At 47.1% G+C, this 22277-nt stretch overlaps 1 protein-coding gene across 2 annotated transcripts; it reads right to left on the bottom strand.

Annotated features, from left to right (window-relative positions):
* Positions 1 to 1078: 1078 nt before the first annotated feature.
* Positions 1079 to 18291, bottom strand: LOC129402561 (zinc finger protein 420-like). Of its 2 annotated transcripts, XM_055129573.1 has the most exons (5): positions 18040 to 18291; positions 10811 to 10894; positions 9211 to 9337; positions 7942 to 8025; positions 4369 to 4466 (listed from the first exon to the last, which is right to left on the bottom strand). In XM_055129573.1, the coding sequence occupies exons 1-5, from the start codon at positions 18160 to 18162 to the stop codon at positions 4405 to 4407; spliced, it is 480 nt and encodes a 159-aa protein (XP_054985548.1). In that variant the 5' UTR covers positions 18163 to 18291; the 3' UTR covers positions 4369 to 4404. The 2 variants fall into 2 exon arrangements, with proteins under 2 accessions (XP_054985547.1, XP_054985548.1); XM_055129572.1 differs by lacking the exons at positions 10811 to 10894; positions 18040 to 18291 and adding an exon at positions 6351 to 6427 and having other exon boundaries at positions 1079 to 4466; positions 9211 to 9793.
* Positions 18292 to 22277: the final 3986 nt, after the last annotated feature.

Below are 22277 nucleotides of genomic sequence, written 5' to 3'. Positions count from 1 at the left end.
AATGACAATGACAGTGACAGTGGTTGCATTTATTTGGGAAGGGGGCACACAAAGCAGTGCTCAGGGATATCTCCTCATGTAGTTCTGGGGAACCATAGGGAGTTGGGGATGGAGTCCAGGTTTCCATCTCATTCAAAGCAAGTGTCCTTCCCACTTCACTATCACTAGGGTCCACAAACCAGTTCTTTGAAACAACTACCACTTGTGCTTACTTTGTATAGAAGAAAAATAATCAGTTTTTAGTTGATATGAAAATGAAATTTCTTTAGGTTTTCCATTTACTGATTTCAGCACCCAGTGAGACTAAGGGCTCTCTTTTCTCAGCTCTAGGCTCTAGATTTTCTCCTTATAGTGTCCAAGGACCATAGATTTGGTGGCAGGGATGGAGGCTGACCCTCACATTTCAAGTCACATGCTTTGGTCCACTGTGCTATTCCTCCAGAATAATAATATTTTGAATATGAGAATCTTACCAGCTAACTCATGTTCGTTGACCCTGTTCCCAGATCAAATTGCAGCAATGTCAAATCCTGAACCAGTGGTTTGAGGTCTGAAATCAATCACAATAAGCAAAAATTAGTCCAATGGCACCTGTTTCAAAAGGCCGAGCAGGTGGAGGACATCTCTATGGTTCTCACAGTCCAAACAGGCCCACAGCAAAGGGAAGATCCTTTGAGAAGATCACTGTGAGGAGCTGGGCAATCCCCACACTAATTTATTATATATATATTTTTACCACACCCGGTATGTTCAGGGAATCATATGGGATGCTGGGTATCAAACCGGGCAGTCATGTGCAAGGAGAGTCCTTTCCGCTGCACCATTGCTGTGGCTCAAACTAGCTTATTATGGGCACAGCCATTCTCTGTATAAACATAAATATGAAAGAATATTTCTTAGTGGCTCAGAGAAAGAACAGCAGGTAGGGCATCTGTCTTGCCAAGGGTGACACAGGCTGATTTCTAAGCACTGCCAAAAATCATCCCTGAGAACTGCCAGCAATAACCCCTCAGTAATACCAGACCCCAAAACAAAACATAAATACATTTTTTAAAAATGTTGGAGTAATGCTATTTATTCAGCCATTGATTAAAGGTGACTGAGGCAGGCATAAACTCTGCATTGACTTTTAAAATTTTTTATAGTTTTCATAAATTTGTTCACACTAATTGTTTACATTCAGTATTTCAACACCAATCCCACCACCATTGCACCTTACTACCACCATTACTTTGAATCTTACCACCAGTCCAACCTGCCCCTTTTGCAGATGTTAAATACTTTATTTTGCATTGTTTGCCATCAATAGTATGAGGTGACCTGGAATTCTAAAATTTGTGAAATATTTGGGGTCCGGAGTCATTTCTAGGATGTGCTGGCCTCTTCCAAGATTCACCATTTATGAGTCTCTGAATCATGGCAGTGAATGCGCTTAATTGGTGCCCAGAGCAGTTTTTTTTTTTGGCATGATGCCAGGAAATCGGTTAGGAAATTGGTTGGGCAGGGAGATGGGGAGAGGTTGCCGATCCCTGACTCTGTGAAGCCTGGAGTTTTCAGTCACTAGTCCCACATACCTGGGATTTTCAGCGAGTTCACCTCATGCATGGGGGGCTTGGAACAAGTCTGTGAAGGTCAGCCCTGAGCATGGCGGTAGTGACTAGGTTCTGGAAGCTTGTGGCTGCCAGGGTTCATCTGGGCAGGTGGAGGGACATACAAGCACCCACACACCCAAGATGCCCTGGTGAAAGCAGCCTGGTGCGGGGTGGTGAGACATCTTTGCAGTGTGCTGCTCTCTTCCCAGATTCATTTGTGAATCTCTGAATAATGACCATCAATTACATAAATGACATGTTTTTGGTCTCTTTTGAGATTTATTTGTTGGTATTTGAGGCAAGGCTGATGAATGAGCTTATATTGCTGAGCCAGAGGTGTTTTGTGGGCGTATTCAATATGCCAAACACAGTAACAATAACAGGTCTCATTCCCCTGACCCTGAAAAGAGCCTCCAATCGTTGGGAAAAATAAATAAGGACAGGGCTACTAAAATCTCAGGGCTGGGACAAACAGAGACATTACTGGCACCTGCTTGAGTAAATCGATGAACAAAAGGATGACAGCTATCCAGTGACTTCCACATACCTAACTTTTGGCCTTTAATTTCTCAGAAAACATGGTCCCAAGTTGTTAGGGTCCAGACAGAGGCAGAGTGACAATTCTGGGATATCAGAAAGTCTGAAGGCACAATCAAGTGGCTGATGCATTCGTCACGCAAGAATAGGTTGACCTGCTGGGTGGCAGCGTATCCCCTCGAGTCATCTTTTATGAGTTTTAAGATGTTTACTAAGACTTGAAGAGAACACAAAGGCCTTCCCACACTCTTTACATACATAAGATTTAACTCCTGTATGCACTTTCATATGCTTAGTTAGGCCTGAGCGCAGAGTGAAGGCTTTCCCACAGGTCTGACATTGATGAGGTTTCTCTCCACTATGAATTTTCCTGTGCTTATTCAGATTCCGAATTTCAGAGAAGGCCTTCCCGCATTCCTTACAGACATAAGGTTTCTCTCCAGTATGAACTCTCCTATGACTATGAAGGCTTGAGGAATAACGATATGCCTTCCCACATTCCTCACACACAAAAGGTTTCTCTCCAGTATGAAGTCTCTGATGCTCATGAAGGCTGGAGTTGGTAATAAACGCCTTCCCACATTCCTTACATTTATACGGTTTCTCTCCAGTGTGAATTCTCATGTGTACTGTAAGCAGTGAGGATTTAATAAATGTCTTCCCACACTCCTGACATACATACAGATTCGCTCCAGTATGAGATTTTCTATGCATAGTAAGATAGGTGGGTCGAGTATAGGCCTTTCCACATTCCTTACATTTATAAAGTTTCTCTCGAATATGAGTTTCCTGATGCAGAATAAGGCCTGAGTATGTAGTGAAGGCCTTCCCACATGTCTGACATAGATGAGGTTTCTCTTCATTATGAATTTTCCTGTGTTGAGTCAGGGACCTTTTTTGAGAGAAAGCCTCACCGCATTCCTTACAAACATAAGGCTTCTCCCCAGCATGAATTTTCCTATGAATACGAAGACTTGCGGAATAATAATATGCCTTCCCACATTCCTCACATACAAAAGGTTTCTCTCCACTGTGAATTCTCCTATGTTGAAGAAGGCTGTAAGTGTTAATGAAGGCCTCCCCACATTCCTTACAACTATACGGTTTCTCTCCAGTGTGAACTCTCCTATGTTCAGTAAGTCCTGTAGACCGACGAAAGGCCTTCCCACAGTCCTGACATATATAAGGCTTCTCTCCACTGTGAGTTCTCATATGCACAGTCAGGGCTGAGGAGTGAATGAAGGCCTTTCCACATGTCTGACATTTATGAGGTTTCTCTCCAGTATGAATTTTTCTGTGTACAGAGAGGTAAGCAAAAACAGCAAAGGCCTTCCCGCATTCCTTACAGGTATGAGGTTTCTCTTTATTATGACTCTCCCTGTGTCTAATAAGGCGTGAGGGGTAGCTGAAAGCTTTCCCACAGACCTCACATATATATGACTTCTGTCCTGTGTGAATTTTCCCATGACTCAAAAGGTTTGAGTAATGAGCAAAGGCCTTCCCACATTTCTTACATATATACAATTTCTGTTCAATGTGCATTTTTTTGTGTATGAAATAGTTTGAGTAATAGGTAAAAGCCTTCCCACAGTCCTTACACAAATAAGATTTGTCTCGCACGTGAATTTTCCTATGCGCAAAAAGGCTTGAGAAGTGAAGAAAGGCTTTTCCACAGTCGGTGCATAAATAAGGTTTCTCTTCATTATGAATGTTCCGGGGTATACTAAGGCTTGAGGGTTGGGTAAAGGCCTTCCCATACTCTTTACATACATACGGTCTCTCTACAGTTTGAACTGTCCTCTGTATTATAGGGTGTGAGGAATGATTGAAGGCCTGCTCACACTCTTTCCAAGTACCCGGCTTATCTCCTGTGTGGACGTTCAGAGGGACAAGCTGGGGTGACACTTGACTTAATGTTTGTCTTTGCTGTTGACATTCCTGGGGATTCTGTCCACTGTAGGTTTCTATGGAAACCTCATGGTGCCCAGAACACGGGAAGGCTTCCCCACATTCCTCACACTTGGACGGGTTCTGGTCATGGTGACTCTTCTTGTGGTCCTGTTGGCATGAAGGACTCTCTATAAACTGTGCTCCTCTCTCACAGTCCCAGGAATGTCGCACTGGGGGGTTTGGTGTCCATGGATTGAGTGGAACATACTCGGAGCTTTTTCCAGACAAGGACTTCTTCGGAGCTAGGAATCTCTCTCCATTCTGATCACCCTCAGAAGACCTTCCAATTGTCTTGGCATCCCCATGGGACTGAAGGCAAGATTGCTCACTCGAGACTTTGTCCCAGTATGCATGGTTGGAGACATCCCATAGGGGCTGGCTGCTTTCCTGTAGAACAGGAGAGAAGGATTGCAATTACTGCTCTAGTCATTAAAAGTCTCCATGTCTAAAGAAACCAAGACCTGCAGGTTGGTTTCTAACATTTTCACCATACAAATGCAATTCCAGACACGTGGATGGCTGTTCCCAGATATGACCTAATGTATCTTCAAGATGGATGCACAAAATGGAAGAATGTGGGTCATTAAGCTGTGTAAATTATTTTTCAACTCAATGAATAGGTAGCTTAAATGGAAGTAAGACTCTCTGCAAAACATTATATTACTAGTTTTGAGCAAAATAAAATACCCCCGAGTCTGGGCTAGGTATGAACTCTTTGTGGAGACCATGATGCATGTGTGAAGGCAACAATGCATCCCTACAGAGCTGAAATGGACTACAGGGACCTCTGAAAACATCTCACCACAAAGGATTTCTCTCCAGGATCAATGAATTTTTGTTCTTTTTGTTTTGTATTTTCTATTTATTTTGAAGGTGGCCACCCTAAGCGGTACTCAGAGATCATTGTGGTAGATTTCTGGGGACACTTTAGGTGCTGGGGATAAAGCCTAAGTTTCTGTTCCTGTGCAAAAACTAGTGCCCTTCCCACTGCACCAGAATGAGGGCCAACAAACCAGTTCTTTTTAATAAGCACTATGCTTGTTTATGATCAAAAGATATCAGGATAGGGGCCGGAGCGATAGCACAGCTGGTAGGGCGTTTGCCTTGCACAAGGCCGACCCGGGTTCAATCCCCGGCATCCCATATGGTCCCCCAAGCACCGCAGGAGTAATTCCTGAGTGCAAAGCCAGGAGTAACCCCTGAGCATTGCTGGGTGTGACCCAAAAAGCAAAAAAAAAAAAAAAAAAAAAAAGTTATCAGGATATTTCTTCAGTGGAGCAATAGCACAGCGGGTAGCGCATTTGCCTTGCATGTGTCCAACCCGGGTTTGATTCGTCCATCCCTCTTGGAGAGCCTGGCAAGTTAACTAGAGTATCCCACCCACATGGCACAGGCTAGCAAGCTACCCGTGGTGTATTCAATATGCCAAAAACAATAAGAACAAGTCTCACAATGGAGATGTTACTGGTATCCGCTAGAGCAAATTGATGAACAATGGGACAGTGCTACAATGCAGTGCTATTAAAAAAAAGGTCTGGGCCTGGAGGGCATTTGCCTTGAGTATGGCCGACAGGAGTTGGGTCCCCTACATCCTATATGGTCCCCGAAACAATGACAGGATTCATTCTTGAGTGCAGAGGCAGGAGTAACCCCTGAGCATCTCAGAGTGTGACCCAAAAAGCAAAAAAAAGTGAGGGGGTTCGTGGGAGTGATAGTACAGCAGGAAGAACATTTGCTTTGCATGTGATGGACATTGATTTTATCCCTGCATAGAATATGGTCCACGGTGTACTGCCAACAGTAATTTCTGAGTGCAGACCCAGGTGATAATTCGTGATATTGCCTGGTAAGACCCAAAAAGCAGGGGCTGGAGCGATAGCACAGCAGTTACGGCGTTTGTCTTGCACGCAGCTGACCCAGGTTCGATTCCCAGCATCCCATATGGTCCCCTAAGTACCTCCAGGAGTAATTCCTGAGTACAGAGCCAGGAGTAACCCCTGTGCATCGCCAGGTGTGACCCAAAAAGCAATAATAAGAATTTCTTTATATTTTAAATTAATAAGTTTAGCACCGAGTGGAGCTAAGAGCCCTCTACTCCCAGCATTAGGCTCCAAATTTCCTTCTTATATGGCTTTCTTCATATATGATTCCCAGACACCATATATGTGGTGGCTGGATGGAGCCCAGACTCCCACCTCTCAAGTCACATGCTTGGTCTACTGACCTATTTATCCAACATAACAGTATTTATATTCAACATGTGAATCTTACCAGCTCACTCATATTTGCTGATCCTGTTCCCAAATCAAATTGCAGCCATGCCACATCCTGAAGCTGTGGTTTGAGATCTGAAATCAATCACAGTATACAATGAAATAATTCGTTAAATGGAATGTGGCTGAATGTGGCTGAGCAGGTGGAGGACATCTCTATGGATCTCACAGTCCATACAGGCCCACAGCAAAGAGAAGGTCCTTGGGGGTATGACCATGAGCAGCCTATCAATCCCTAAATTAACCTGAGAGTTTTGTTTTATGACCACACTGAGTGAGGCTCTAGGGACCATATGGGATGCCAGGGATTCAACCTGGGTCAGCCAGTGCAAGGCAATAACCCTCCTGGTGTACAAACTCTCCAAGTCAATTTAGTTTTGTATGGGCTCCCTCATTCCCTATTTCAACATAAAAACAAAAGATACTTCTTTTTTTCATGTTTTTTAAAAATTTTTATTAGTGAATCACCGTGAGGTACAGTTACAGACTTACAGACTTTCATGCTTGTGTTCGTCATAAAATGGCCAAGTACCCATCCCTCCACCAGTGCCCATTCTCCACCACCGATGATCCCAGTATCCCTCCCGCCCCCCCATCACACCCCCCACCCCGCCTCTGTGGCAGAGCATTCCCTTTTGTTCTCTCTCTCCTTTTGGGTGTTGTAGTAGTTTGCAATAGAGGTATTGAGTGTCTATCGTGTTCGATCTATAGTCTACTTCAGCATGCATCTCCCATCCTGAGCGGGTCCTCCAACCACACTTTCGTTGGTGTTCCCTTCTCTATCTGAGCTGCCTTTCCCCCCAGCATATACGGCTGGCTTCCAAGACATGGAGCAAACCTCCTGGTACTTATTTCTACTATTCTTGTGTGTTAGACTCCCATTCTGTTACTTTATATTCCACAGATGAGTGCAATGTCTCTTTGTCTCTCTCTTTCTGATTCATTTCACTTAGCATGATACTTTCCATGTTGACCCACTTATATGCATAGATCATGACTTCATCTTTTCTAATAGCTGCATAGTATTCCATTGTGTAGATGTCCCAAAGTTTCTTCAAAAGATATTTCTTAATGGGTCAGAGAGAGAGAACATCAGATAGGCACCTGCCTTGCATGAGGCTGATGGGCTGATCCCTAAGCACCACCCAAAGCAACCCCTGAGATCTGATAGGAATAACTGCTGACCATCACAGGTCCCAAAGACCAAAGAATAATAAGATTTCTAGGATACTCGAAAACCATGCTAATGGTCCGAGGACAAAGGGAAGCATGACAGAGAGTGAAGGGGGTGATGTCCAGTAGGAAAAGGCACCACAACATTGCCTGTGGCACATCTGCTGCTAATGCACAGATACATGCCTGAAGGCCAGAAATCCCATGACCTATTCTACACGCCTGACAGATGATAAGAGTGACAAAGAAAGAAAAGTGCAGGGTCCATCGGTGATAGTTCAAGAAGTGAAGGGCAGCCTGAGCGCCTCACAGAAGTCTGGATCCAGGAGCCTGAGGCCCCCCTGGGTCAATCGTGCAATTCACGTGCCTTGAGGGACCCTCACACTGCTCAGGGAGGGCCCGAGCCAGACACTCACCTGCACACACGCTTCTCCTCCCTGGCCTCAGGATTTCTCCTTCCAACCAGGTTATCAGTCCAGGCTTCACCCTAGAATGCCCTGCTGCCGTAAACACAGAAGCACGGATTAGTGACAAGGAAAAGGCGACAGGCCAAACCAATTTGCTCCAAATAAAACCAGGAAAATTAATAAAATGACAAGAACAGAATTTTCATGTGCTCCAGAGTGGTCATTATCAGGGACATAAGACCCGCATTTCAATTTAAGACTGAAAGTGAGTCATGCAGAAGTTTCCCAAGAACCACTGGGGTGACCTCAAGCACTGAGCAGCCCTGTTTCGTGAGGCCCTAAGAAAGAAATGAACTTGCCGCTGGATTGATAGTCCAGCGGGGGGTTGGGGGGGCATGTGCCTGATACACACTTATGGCTTTGATCCCTGGCATCCATATGGTCACAGAGCACTGCCAGGAGAAATTCCTGATATATATCCAGGAGTAATCTCTGAGCTTTGTCGGGCGCAGCATTCAAGCAAACAAAATCAAAACCAAACAAAAAGAGTAACAAAGTTGTAGGCCTGGTGCTATAGAAGAGCGAGAAAGGCACCAGCCTTGCAGGCTGCTGTCGGGTTAAATTCACAGCATCCCCTGTGCCCCTGAACAATGTCAGGAGTGATCCTTCAGCATAGAGGCAGCCTTATTGTGGACTTTGGCCCTGAACAAAACCCAAAGGAAAACCAAAACAAACACACTGAGTGAAGGGTAGAACAAGAAGTCAGTTAACTAGCAACGGAAGGAACTATTTAGAGGATCTGGAGCAAAAGCACAGTGTGTAGATGGCTTTCCTTGCATGGCCAAACTAGGTTGATCCCCTGCATCCCATATGGACGCCAGAGCCCACCAAGAGTGATCTGTGAGGGGCTGGAGTGATAGCACAGCGGGTAGGGCATTTGCCTTGCATGCAGCTGACCCGGGTTCGATTCCCAGCATCGCATATGGTCCCCTGAGCACCTCTAGGAGTAATTCCTGAGTGCAAAGCCAGGAGTAACCCCTGTGCATTGCCAGGTGGGACCAAAAAAAAAAAAAAAAAGAATGATCTCTGAGAACAAAGTCAAGAGTACCCCCTGGCCCTGGCATTGCCAGTTGTGGCCCATAACACACAGAGAAAAACAGACAGCACCAAGAGAAACAGCCATCTCTGTGACTGTCCCATCTTGAACACACAGCCTGGGTCCATCCCGCAGAGGTCATGGGTATCTGTCCTGGCATGGTCAGCCTCCAGGGCTCTCACCCACAGCCTGCAGGTGCCGGTAGGTCTCCAGCATCACGTCCCTGTAGAGTTTCCTCTGAGAGGCATCCAGACACATCCACTCTTCGGGTGTGAAGCTCACGGCCACGTCTGGGAAGGTCAAAGCGTCCTGATCCAACACACCCAGGGGGCAAGAGTTAGGGTCAGTCCCCACTTTGTTCCTGAGCTGTGAGAATGGGACCCCCGAGGATCCAGAGAGCTCAGGGCCTCTCCAAGAGGAGGAACTGGCTTCACAGCCTCCTGTGTTACTGGCCCAATAAGTCACTCTAAGGCAGCTGGTAAGTAAAACATGATGACACTATATTAGATAGTTCCTAGAGGCACTAGCCTTGCACACATACACCCCAGGGCCAATCCCAGCAGTGTGATCGGAGAGAGTGAGGACTGCAGAGAATAAGAATGGAGCACAGGGACTGGAGCAATAGCACAGCGGGTAGGGCGTTTGCCTTCCACTTGGCCGACCCGGGTTCGATTCCCAGCATCCCATATGGTCCCCTGAGCACTGCCGGGAGTAATTCCTGAGTGTAAAGCCAGGAGTAACCCCTGGCGATGCACAGCATTGCCGGGTTTGACCCAAAAAGCAAAAAAAAAAAAAAAAAAAGAATGGAGCACAAATGCACCAGGACTCAAAAAAGCAATGCTGGGTTTGGCCTAAAACACTGAAGATACACAACCCCTGCCCCTCGTACCCCATGATCACTAGGAATGAGAAGGGGACACTCAACTTCCAGCAAGTGACTCAAAGTTCTTTGTGGACCTATGTGCCTGGAGAACTCTAACTCACTTAAGAGCCACCCCAAATAACTCTCCGCAGCATGTAAATGAGTTTTGACATCGAACACTTCTGCCAGCCCCAAAGATCCTTTGCTTTGTCTCCCTGGGACAGGTGCATGCCCAGAACTGTGCACACAGCAGTGAGTGGATGAAAGCAGGTGAGGATCTCCAGAACAAAATAGGGGAAATCCATGACCTGGGGCATGGAGTCATTGTAGCTGCCTGGGTGTAAATGGGGCCCACACACCCCACAGCCCCCTGATGCCTGTCAGGTGTGAATCCACAGCCCAGAGCCAAGAGTAAATCCTGGGCGTGTCCACTGTGGCAGAAAACTTAATACAAAAGGAAACAAAGCAGAAGATGCAGTAACAGAACAGCTGGACCAGGGACAGCGGGCATGTGCTGGTGATTCCGCCTGCCTATACGGTCTCCCAAACACTGCCAGGTGCAACGCCAGAGTGCAGAGCCAGGAAGAGCTCGAGAATTACTGGGTGTGACTTTCCCATCCCCTAACAACAGAAAGCAAAAAAACTCTGGAAAAAGTCAGTCAAGTATCCCCTAACCCTGTAGGGTCACCCAGACTAGCAGGAAGACCCTTGAGCACTGACTGGGAGTAATCCTTGACTACCCCTAACATGGCCCAAACCCAAACCAACAAAACAAACAAGGCAAAAGGCCTCAAACAGCAAAGCAGCGCTCTGACCAGCTGTCATGTCCCAGGGCTCCCTGCTAAAACCCTAGACAGATAGCCCTGGAAGCATGTGTGCTCCTGTCACTGCATCATGTCATCTTGTCACTCTCCTCCTACCTGGGGACAGTTTGTCAGACTGCGTGTTACCATTGTGTCCAGCCTGTTATTTCCAATGGTCGGCAGGAGGCTCCATGCAAAGACCTGGAGGAAAAGACAGAGCTGTGAGACCAGAGAGAAGCACCACCCCACCACACACATACACACACACACACACACACACACACACACACACACACACACACACACACACACACACACACACGGGCCCTGACCGGAAGTCCCTGTTTGGAGTTGGGAATGTCCTAAACCGAAAAACCCTTGGTCACCGGCTCACAGACCAAGTGAGACACAACTGTCAGATACTCCCTTGCCTCCGAGGGTCGAGAGTGGGTGGAAATCCAGGTTGCCTGTCACTCTCAGGGAAGGCAAGGCAAGCAGCTGACCTGCTGTCCTAGCTCTCAGGTCCCTTGCATCATACTAACTGAAAATGTTATGACATTAAACAGAAAGTGAAAGGAACAAATGAAAATTAGGTACAAGGACAGAGTGACAGCACATCGGGAGGAAACTTCTCTTCACATGGCTGGCCCTGGTTGGGTCTCCCGCATTTGGTAGGATCCCGGAGCCCAGCAGGAGAAGTTTCTGAGTGCAGAGTCAGGAGTAAGCCCAGAGCACTGCTGAGTGTGGCCCCAAAATGAAACAAAACAGAAACACCCAAATAAAAACGTGAGTGGTTTTACTTTTGGATAACACTAGGTTGTTCTTGCTGCTCCTGCAGGGAGCTTAAGGTTTATTGAGCAACTCCCACAACAGTGCAACTGAGGCACACCCAATTCCACCAGCACTAATAATCCTAAACTGCTTTTTTCTTTCCTTTGTGTCATTTGTATGATTTATTTAGCAATGTCCTTTTTGTCTAGACACAGGAAGACAGTTGATGCTATGCTATGTAATATGGGAGTTAATTGACTCCAAAATAATATTTACTCCTGGTCATCCGTATTTATTTGACTTAAGTCTCAGTTCACCTTAATTCCTAGCACTCCAAGAGCAGGGTCTGATGGACCCTGGGTTCGAAATGGGCCAGGTCAAACGTCATGATACTTGACTATTAGTTAAGAGCACGGTCATGGACAAACTCTCTCATGACCCAAAAAGAGGTAAGTGAATAAGGACCCTGTAGGGGTAGTAAAGACTCACCTGGCCTGAGGTCTGTGGCCTGGAATATGTAGTGAGATGTCCCCAGGAAGAGCCAAGCTTAAAGCTTAATATATCTCTTACTGTGCTCATACAAAAGATATTGCTAGAAATATTATAAGAAGTAAATTTACTATAACTGTTCAAATGGATTACTAGTTGAGGAAAGAAAAAGCGAAAAAGCAACACACCCTGGATGGAATCCTGCCCTTGCACAGATCTAATAATCTGGAGTTATCAGTTTAGATGAGATTTTTTTTTTCAACTTTTGGGTCACACCTGGCGATGCACAGGGGTTACTCCTGGCTTTGCACTCAGGAATTACTCATGGCAGTGCTCAGGGGACCATATGAGATGCTGGGAATCGAACCCGGGCCGGCGACGTGCAAGGCAAACTCCCTACCCACTGTGCTATCGCTCCAGCCCTGAGATTTTTGTCCTTAGATGAGATTTTGTCGTAGATTTAGTCTCCTGAAAGAGTGGCTTTTACCTCTCTTTGTTGTTATGATAATGTTCAACCCCACCTTTGTATCCCCACTCTACATAATTCCTATATAACTATGCTGTAAAGTGGGGGGCAGGCAGAGAGAAGAATTAGGAACAGAAGAGGCAGAAGACTTAGAAGACTTGAGAGAGAAGATGAAGACTTGGGGAGAGAGAAGACAACGAGAGAGCAAAGGATGCTTGGAGGGCTTGTTTGGGATGGGAGATGCGAGCTGATAGTAGACTCTAGACCAAACATGATGGCCACTTATTACCTGTATTGCAAACCATAACACCCAAAAGAATATAGAGAGTAAAAAGGAGTGTGCCCGCCACACAGGTGGTGTGAGGGAGGGTGGGGGTGGAGGCGGGGGATGGAGAGGTGGCGGGAAGGATACTGAGAGCACTGGTGGTGGAGAATGGGCACTGGTGGAGGGGTGGGTACTTGACCATTGTATGACTAAAACATAATGACGAAAGTGTATACGTCTGTAACTGTATCCCATAGTGTTTCATTAAAAAATTAGAAAAAAAAACGAAAACAAAAATGAGAGACACTTAGAGAGAAGACTTAAGATAGACGACAACGTGAGGGGGAAAAGAAGACGGAGGATGAAGACTTGTGAGAAGAAGCAACTTGTGGCGAAGACTTGTGGCTGAAGAGACTTGTGGCTACGAGAAACTTGTAGGAGGTAAACTGGACTCTGGGAAGGAGATGCTGAGGAGACAGTGAATACTAGACGCTGAAGGCTAGATGTTGAGAACGAGAAGGTTGAAGACAAGGAGGAGAACTGAGACTTTGGAGACTTGAGGTCTGTGAGGAGACTAGGATGATGGAACTCTGACGACCAGGACCACCGCCAAAACGATGACTATAATGCACCATAAGGAGAGAGATCAGACAAAGCCAGGGAGGAGAGAAAAATAAACTGACTGCTGCAACTAGCCTTTGGCCCGGTTCCTGTTTCACCATTTCTCTGGCCTGTCCTTTGCCCATCATCCGGCCTGGGAGGAGGCTCTGGTCTCCCAAATGCCACCTCTGTGTCTTGCCTGTGCAGGCCCACTGCAGTCACCATCTTTATTTTTTATGGCAACTTATATGTACTTACTAGGACAAAGAACAGCCAATTTCACAACTATCTGAACTTAACCAGCATAAAAGTTGTTTGATGATGGCTTCAGAGAATGCACAGAGCATAAGGTGCTTGCCAGGCACACACCTGGCCCGGGTTCAATCCCCATCACCCCACAGGGTCCCCAGCCTTGCAGGAAGTGATGAACCAGCCAGGAGTAACCACTGAGCATTGCTGGGTGTGGCCTCCAATCAAAAATAAGTCAATAAATTTAGGGGCTGGAACTGTAGTAAGGTAGAGTATTGGCTTACAGTCAGCTGACCTATGTTCAATCCCTGGCAATCCCACGGGGTACCAGTAAGTAGCAACCACAGGGTATGATCCAAAATCCAAACAAAAAAGAAGGGTTTGTTTAGAAGTCAACACCCTGCCATCAGGTTTTGTAGGATGCAGGTTTGGATTTTGGGGCCACAAGTGACAGAACTTGGAGCTTCTTCCTTGTGGTGCCTGGGGGACTCTGTTGATGGTACCGTGGCTGGGTGCTTGCAGGCCATGCTGCAATCCTGGCCTATCTCTGACCCCAGGAATTCAATTTCTACATAAATCCTACTGATCCCTGTGAGAAGGACACAGAGTTGCATGAAAAGGGGCAGGGATGAGGCCCAGCTGGCACCTGCTGGCTCCTGGTGTGACCCTGAGGGAGAAGCACAGGCTGCAACTGAGGGGTCTGGAGGGCTCTGAGAGAGGCCAGTGGGCAAGAACTTGCCATGCATGATGCAGCCTCTACTTCACACCCTGAATCCCCAAGGAGCACTGCTGGGTTCAGCAGAAACCCCCATCTCTCCTCTTCTCTCTCCCTCAAAATAAAAGCAAAGAGGAAATTATGTGCCAACTGCAGCAGTATATTCCAGGGGCTGTTCTTTGGTTTGATTTTATTTTGGTGCCAAATCCGGCGATGCTCAGAGCTTATAGGTCAGGTTTTCACAGATTATAAGATTTAACTTGGGGCTGGAGCAATAGCACAGCGGGTAGGGTGTTTGCCTTGCACGAGGCCGACCCGGGTTCGATTTCCAGCATCCCATATGGTCCCCTGAGTACCGCCAGGGGTGATTCCTGAGTGCAGAGCCAGAAGTGACCCCTGTGCATCGCCAGGTGTGACCCAAAAAGAAAAAAAAAAGATTTAACTCCTCTAGGTACCTGATTTTGTGTAAGAAAAATTGGGGGGGAAATTACACTTGGCACAAAAGAAATCTTCATGTGAAAGTCCATAGTTTGGCTCAAAGCCTCCAACTCTTTCATTTCCCCCTGACAGCCTCTTGTTGAAAGTATTCCAGAATGTTCACATTTAAGGACTTCCAATGAGGTATGAACAGAGGGGCAGGAGAGAGCACACTACACTGAGCGGACAAAGCCATGAAAACCCGGGGGCCTTGCCTGATACCCACTGTCCACTGGTCCTCTCAGCAAAGAGCAGAGAAGAGCCCTCAAGCACTGCCAAGTGTGGCCCAAATCCCACCCCATCTGCTCCCCGAGTAGTGAGACAGACCCAGAGAGAGGAGCTCAGAGGGCTGAGCACCTGCTTTACCGGTGGAAGACGCGGCATCTTAGAGACACATGGACAGTGAGGCAGAGTCCCTGACCGTCTCCAATTTGCAGCAAAAGGGCAACACAAATTAAAAAAGGGGGGGCAGGAGAGATACACACACCCCCCAAAACCATAGTTCAAAGAATGTTCATGTATCTGGGGCTGGAGCAATAGCACAGCGGGTAGGGCGTTTGCCTTGCACGCGGCCAACCCGGGTTCGATTCCCAGCATCCCATATGGTCCCCTGAGCACCACCGGGAGTAATTCCTGAGTGTAAAGCCAGGAGTAACCCCTGTGAATCGCCAGGTGTGACCCAAAAAGCAAAAAAAAAAAAAAAAAAAAAAAAGAATGTTCATGTATCAAGACAAATACTGAAGAGAGAGACTTCTTTTTATTTTGGGGGCAGGGGGCAAAAGGGATGTTGGCCAAACCTGCCAGTGTATATATGTGTCCGACCCACTACACTACTGCCCCAATGCTTTATTTTTTTAAAACAGTGTTGTTTTTTTTTGTTGTTGTTGTTGTTGTTTGGGGCAACACCTGGCAATATTGAGGAGATACTATGGGGCACCCTGGATCAAACCCTGGTTGGCCACGAGCAAAGCAAATGTTCTAGCATATGTTTATTTTATTTTATTTTTTCTGGCTTTTTGGGTCACATCCGGCGATGCACTGGGCTGACTCCTGGCTCTGCACTCAGGAATCACTCCTGGCGGCTTGGGGGACCATATGGGATGCTGGGAAATGAACCTGGGTTGGCTGTGTGCAAGGCAAATGCCCTACCTGCTGTGCTATCATTCCAGCCCCTGTGCTGGAATGTATTATCATTCTAACCCTTTATTTATTATTTAAATTTTTTGTTTGTTTTTGTGTATTGGATATGCCAAAAACAGTAACAATAAGTCTCTCAATGAGAGACATTACTGGTGCCCGCTCAAACAAATCGATGAGCAACGGGATGACAGTGACAGTGCCTGTATTATGAATTTCTATCTTCTATTTCAAGTCAAATGTCTGCAAATTTTTCCAGAATGCATCTAAACAGCTATTTTTGGTCTACTCTTGCAATGCTTAAGGAGCCCTATGAGATGCCGGGAATCAAACCTGGGTCAGCTTTGAGCAATAAAAGGCCTTCCAGGTATGGGTTGGCCTGGGGCCCACCTAAACAGAGTTCTCAGCAACCTTTTGCTTCCACAATCCAAAATCGCTGCCATACCCCTGATCAAACTCCACTGTTTCAGGAAATGACCTCAACAAGATATAATCTGTTGAAAATTCTAGTATGTGGGTTTTGTGACTGAAATCTCCAGGCTTTCTCAGAGTTGAGGTAGGCTACCTCCCTCCACTTCCCAATTCTCATGGAAGCACTGGCAGTCACCCTCACAAACCAATTCCAGTGCCACCTTATATGCTCTACTACAGGCCTTGCTTCAGAGACCCATAAATAAGTCTCATAAGAACAAAAGCTGCAGTTAATCTTGGACCCATGCATGGCTGAAAAGACTGGGATAAATTGGAGGGGGGTGGGTTGGCCTGTGCCCACCCAAGCAGAGCCCCAGCAGCCACTTTCTTCCACAATCCAAAATTGCAGCCATACTCCTGGCCTGATTCCACCATCTCAGGACAGACCTCACCAAGATATAATCTGCTGAAAATTTTGGTATGCGGGTTTTGTGACTGAAATCTTTAGGCTTTCTTGGGGTCGGGATGGGTTACCTCCCCCACCTCTCTCTGCTTCTGGAAGCTTCTGCAGTCACATCCACACCCCAAAGCTGCCACCCAATTAAAAAGCTACTCCAGCCTTACCATTCTGATAAAATACTGAATGCCCTGAACAAACACCATAACCTCTAGGCACCTGTATTGCAAACTATAATGCATAAAAAGAAAAGGAGAGAACAGGAAGGAAAGTGCCTCCCTTAGAGGGAAGCTAGGGGTAGGGGGCTCGGGTTTCGGGGATGGTGGTGGGGAAACGGGGGACATTGCTGGTAGGAGGTGTGCACTGGTGGAGGGAAGGGTGCTGGATCACTGTATGAGTGAAATCCAATTATGAACAGTTTTGTAATGATCTATGTCATGGATATACAATTAAAAACTTTAAAAAAAAGTAATGTGGAGTTCATGTCCAGCTCAATCAGCTTAATAAATGGCTGAATAAATAGCAGTATATATTAAAATAAATAAATAAACAAAAGGCCCTCCAGACTGTACTACTTACTGCTAGGGCCCCTAGTGAGACATTTAACACAGTGCAGCTGGTCTCTGGAAACCCTTTTACTGCCAAGTACTCATCCTAACAGCAGGAGGCGCCCCTGATCTAGGATACACAGACAGTGGGGGTGGTGTTCTGGAACTTGACAGGTGAAACAAATTTTTCTGGGAAACGATCATATAGGGCTAGCAAGGTGAGAAAAGTCGATGTGGTGCTTTTCTTTCAAGCTGTTTTTCTGGTTTAATTTATGACAGTACATAAGCACCCCTCCCCAGAACTGCCAGGAATGAAGCCTGAGCTCAGTACCAAGAGTAAGCCCTGAGCACTAAAGCTGTTTCTCCAAAACTACAATTTCAAAATAATAAAAGTAAATAAAATTATTTCCTGTGCATAGGAACTGGATTGCCGTCATCCATATGGTTCCAAGAGCACTGCCAAGAGTGAATCCTGAGTGCAGAAGTAACCATAAGCATTGTCAAGTGTGACCCCCCCAAAGAAACTAAAAATTAATTAATTTAAATAAATCAATAAAGTTGTGGTAGCCATGGTGATCATAGATTATTTATGGGAGGGCTTGGGGCACACCCTGGAGGTGCTCTGGTTACCTACAATAAGATTGCACACTTGGACTCCAGACCCCCTGTGGCCCAACACAGCCCTGATTCACGCCCACCCCAACCCCCAAAGTCCTGAGCCCTCTGGCATCTCCGCAACTCCCAGGACTTCCAGAACCTACTGGTTGCACCCGGAATAGGTGAGAGTCAAAAGGTTCGGCCAGAAACTTCTGATTCCCAAGCACATGAAGAATGCGCCCCCACTGTCCCCCACAGGGTAGGAGGGTAGTCCAATGGGAGGGCATTTGCCTTGCACAAATCTTGAAGGAGACCACCAGATTGTGCCCGGCATCCAATAGGGTCCTCTGAGCACTGGTAGGAGATCCCCAAGTGCAGAACCAGGAGCGACTCAGAGAGAACACAGCAGGATGAACACCTCTGCAGCCAGCGATGGGGGGTAGGGGGGAGGAGGAAGAGAAGGAGGAGGAAGAGGAGGAGGAGGAGGAGGAGGAGGAGGAAGAGGAAGAAGAGGAAGAAGAGAAAGAGGAAGAAGAGGAAGAAGAGGAAGAGGAAGAAGAGGGAGAGGAAGAAGAGGAAGAAGGAGAAGAGGAAGAAGGAGGAGGAGGAGGAGAAGAAGGAGAAGGAGAAGGAGGAGAAGAAGAAGAAGAAGGAGGAGGAGGGGGAGGAGGAGGAGGGGGAGAAGAAGAAGAAGAAGAAAAGATGAGGAAGAAGGAGGAGGAGGAGAGAGAGAGAGAGGGAGGGAGAGGAGAGAGAGAGAGAGAAGGAGGGAGAGGAAGAGGGGAGAGATACAGAGACAGAAACAGAGACTGACTCCCAGGGCCCTTTGATGAGGGAAACCCTTTAGCCCTGACCCTATAATCAGCCTCAGGAATCAAAGGCGGCCAGCAACGGGCCGGCCTGGGGACATTCCCGGGACGATCCTCCCACCCCCACCCGTGACCGCCCCGGGGGCTCCGAGTGTCCCTGCAGCGCAGCTCACACTGCGGTGACCGCACCCCACGCGGCCCCTCAGATCTGCCTCTGGGCTGGGGGCGCGCGCCTGGCGGTCGGGGACCCTGTGGGCGCGGGGGATGGAGCCGCGCCGGCGCGCGCAAGGCCAGCGCCAGCCCCGCGGGACTAGCGCCCCCGCTTAGGCGTCCCTTGAAACAAATTCTCTTTAACAAAAAACTCCCTTGTTTCCTCAAACCCTCTGAATAAATAAACTCGTTCCTCAGAAGCGCTCGGTGAGTCCCCGGTTAGGGGCCGCCACCCCTGGCGACCGTCCCGGAGCGACCCGGCCACTCACAAGGCGGAGACCGAGGAGGTTCGGGGCGCTCGGAGCGACCACTCGGCGGCCGGCGAAGAAAACGGCCTTCGGGATCCCCTAATCCCCCTGGGTACCCCAATACCCGCTCCTCACCTTGGCAAGAAATGTGGATGACTGGCACTTCCCACCCACGCCCCCCGCCCCGCCACCAGGCGAAAATCCGAAGGAAAAAAGACCCGGATTCCGTGACGTCACCAGGATTTGCCTTTAGAGCCTTAAAGGGCCAGGCCCCAAGTATTCCTCACCAGGTATTTTCTGCTTCAGGAAGGTTAATTATTTTCTCATTTCTGGGGTAGAAATAGGTGACCCGGACATTTGGGGGTCGCCAGGTCCGGATAGGAGAAGAGTATGGAACAAAACAGATGACATATGGATCAAATAATTCTTTCTTTTTACTGAGGGGATAAAAATCACAAAGATTTCTTTGCAAACACCTGCCAGGATACTCACCAGCCTAGGACCACCAACTACCTCCCACACAAATTGATCAGAAATCACTGGGCGTTAATTTTTTTTTCTTTTTGGGTCACACCCGGCGATGCACAGGCATTACTCCTGGCTCATGCACTCAGGAATTACCCCTGGCAGTGCTCAGGGGACCATTTGGGATGCTGGGAATCGAACCCGGGTCGGCCGCGTGCAAGACAAACGCCCTACCCGCTGTACTATCACTCCAGCCCACTGGGCGTTAATATTAAGATATTCATGATATTCTGTGTTGTTCAATTTTTGGGAGGGCGGGAGGTCCAGTAGTGCTGAGGACTCAGTCCTGACTGTTCAGCAATCACTTGGGACTGAACTCAGGGAACCCTCTGGGGTGCTAAGGATGGAACCTGGGTCAGCTACTTCCCCGCTGGAAAGTACATACAGCTGAGGAGTCTTTACGAAGTTCAGTAGTACATGGATTATGCAGCTAGAATTAAATTATTTAAAATATGAACCAGTGGCGGGGGCGGGGGGCGGCTGGAGCAATAGTACAGCAGGTAGGGCATTTGCCTTGCACACGGCCAACCCGGGTTGATTCCCAGCATCCCATATGGTCCTCTGAGCACCGCCAGGGGTGATTCCTGAGTGCAGAGCCAGGAGTAACCCCTCTGCATTGCCAGGTGTGACCCATAAAAAAAAAGAATATGAATTTTAGTTAGTTTAGATGTTTACTTTTTTAGTTACCAGAGCTATTCCATGAATATACTGACTTTCCTGTAACTGTACAGCCAGTCACGGAGTGCAAATAGGAACAATGGGTTAAGATCCCCAAAAATGAGGTGGCTAAAGATCAATAGTTGATTGCTTTGGTAATCTCTTTTTCTTGTTTCTGCAATTATGCTTGCATCACTATGTTTACATAAATTTACTGGGCAGCAGACCACGAGCCTGGTGAAGTTAAACTAATTTTGTGGGTGCTTATGAAAATGACAGGTGTGCCAGGATGCGGTTTTTCCTAACCAAGGGCCTGTGGTTCAGCTGGGAGGCTGCTGCTATGCCTAGCAGGACAGCGCGCCAGCTGATGTGAATACAGTCCTCTAAATTTTATTCTCTTCATGTCATCAGCGGTCATATGATTGCAATCTCACAACTTTGCCTACAGGCCCAGGCTGTCAGAAGAACTGATGGCCAAAATCTTAGATTTGGCTCTCAGGAGTCCTCTGTTCCTAACCGGGAAGTCAGCTGACAAACTTCTCTCTGGGCCTGTAAGTCACTATCTGGGACTGTGTGAAAGGCTCAGAGCAGCGCTACTGCCCCATTAGGCCTGGGGGTGAGACAACATCGTGGACAACTGAGGCCACTGAAAACAGCGCAAGCGCATTACTCTCAGCATCAGTGAGGTTTTTGTTCTTGTTTTCTTGGTTGTATTTATTTGGGGAGGGGGTATACCAATCAGTGCTCAGGGATGACTCTTCGTGTAGCTCTGGGGACCATATGGGGTGTTGGGGATGGAAACCTGGTTTCCACACAAAGTGGTGCCCTTCCCACTGCACCATCATTAGGGCCCACAAACCAGTTCCTTGAAACAATGACCACTTGTGCTTACTTTCTATAGAAGGAAAAAAAATCACAATTTTTAATTGATATAAAAAATAATAGAATTTCTTTAGGTTTCAACTTGCTGATTTCAGCACCCAGTGAGGCTAAAGGCCCTCTCCTCTCAGTTTAGGCTCTGGACTTTCTCCCTGTGGTGTCCAGGGACCATAGATTTGGTAGCAGGGATGGAGGCTGACCCTCACCTTTCAAAGTCACATGTTGGTTCACTGAGCTATTCTGCCAGAATAGTGTTTATTTTAAATATGCAAATCTTAGCAGCTAACTCATATTCATTGACCCTATTCCCAGATCAAATTGCAGTAATGCCAAATTCTGAAGCTGTGGTTTGAGATCTAAAAATCAATCGGGGCTGGAGTGATAGCACAGCGGGTAGGGCATTTGCTTTGCACGCAGCTGATCCGGGTTCGATTCCCAGCATCCCATATGGTCCCCCGAGCACCGCCAGGAATAATTCCTGAGTGCATGAGCCAGGAGTAACCCCTGTGCAACGCTGGGTGTGACCCAAAAAGCAAATACTACTACTACTATTACTACTACTACTACTACTACTACTACTACTACTACTACTAATAATAATAATAATAATAATAATAATAATAATAATAAAAATCAATCACAGTAAGCAAGAATTAGTCCAATGGCCTTTGGGTTAATAGGCCGAGCAGGTGGAGGACATCTCTGTGGTTCTCACAGTCCAAACAGGCCCACAGCAAAGGGGAAATCCTATGGGAAGATGGCTGTGAGGAGTTCGCAATCCCCACAATAACATTTTTTTTTACCACACCCTGTGATGTTTGGAAAATCATATGGGATCCTGAGGATCAAACCCAGGTCAGTCATGTGCATGGAAAGAGGCCTCCCTGCTATAATATTTGCAATATAAAATTTGCTGTGGCCCAAACTAGCTTGTTAAAGGGACAGCCATTCACTATATAAACATAAAGATGAAAGAATAGTTCTTAGTGGGTCAGAGAGAGAGCAGCGGGTAGGGCATCTGCCTTGCATAAGGCTACAGGGGCTGATCCCTGACACTGCCCAAATGTCAACCTG

This window comes from Sorex araneus, chromosome 2, assembly GCF_027595985.1.
Source record: "Sorex araneus isolate mSorAra2 chromosome 2, mSorAra2.pri, whole genome shotgun sequence".
Taxonomy (NCBI): domain Eukaryota; kingdom Metazoa; phylum Chordata; class Mammalia; order Eulipotyphla; family Soricidae; genus Sorex; species Sorex araneus.
The sequence above is the reverse complement of the archived record's forward strand: the minus strand, read 5'-3'. Positions and strand labels throughout refer to the sequence as shown.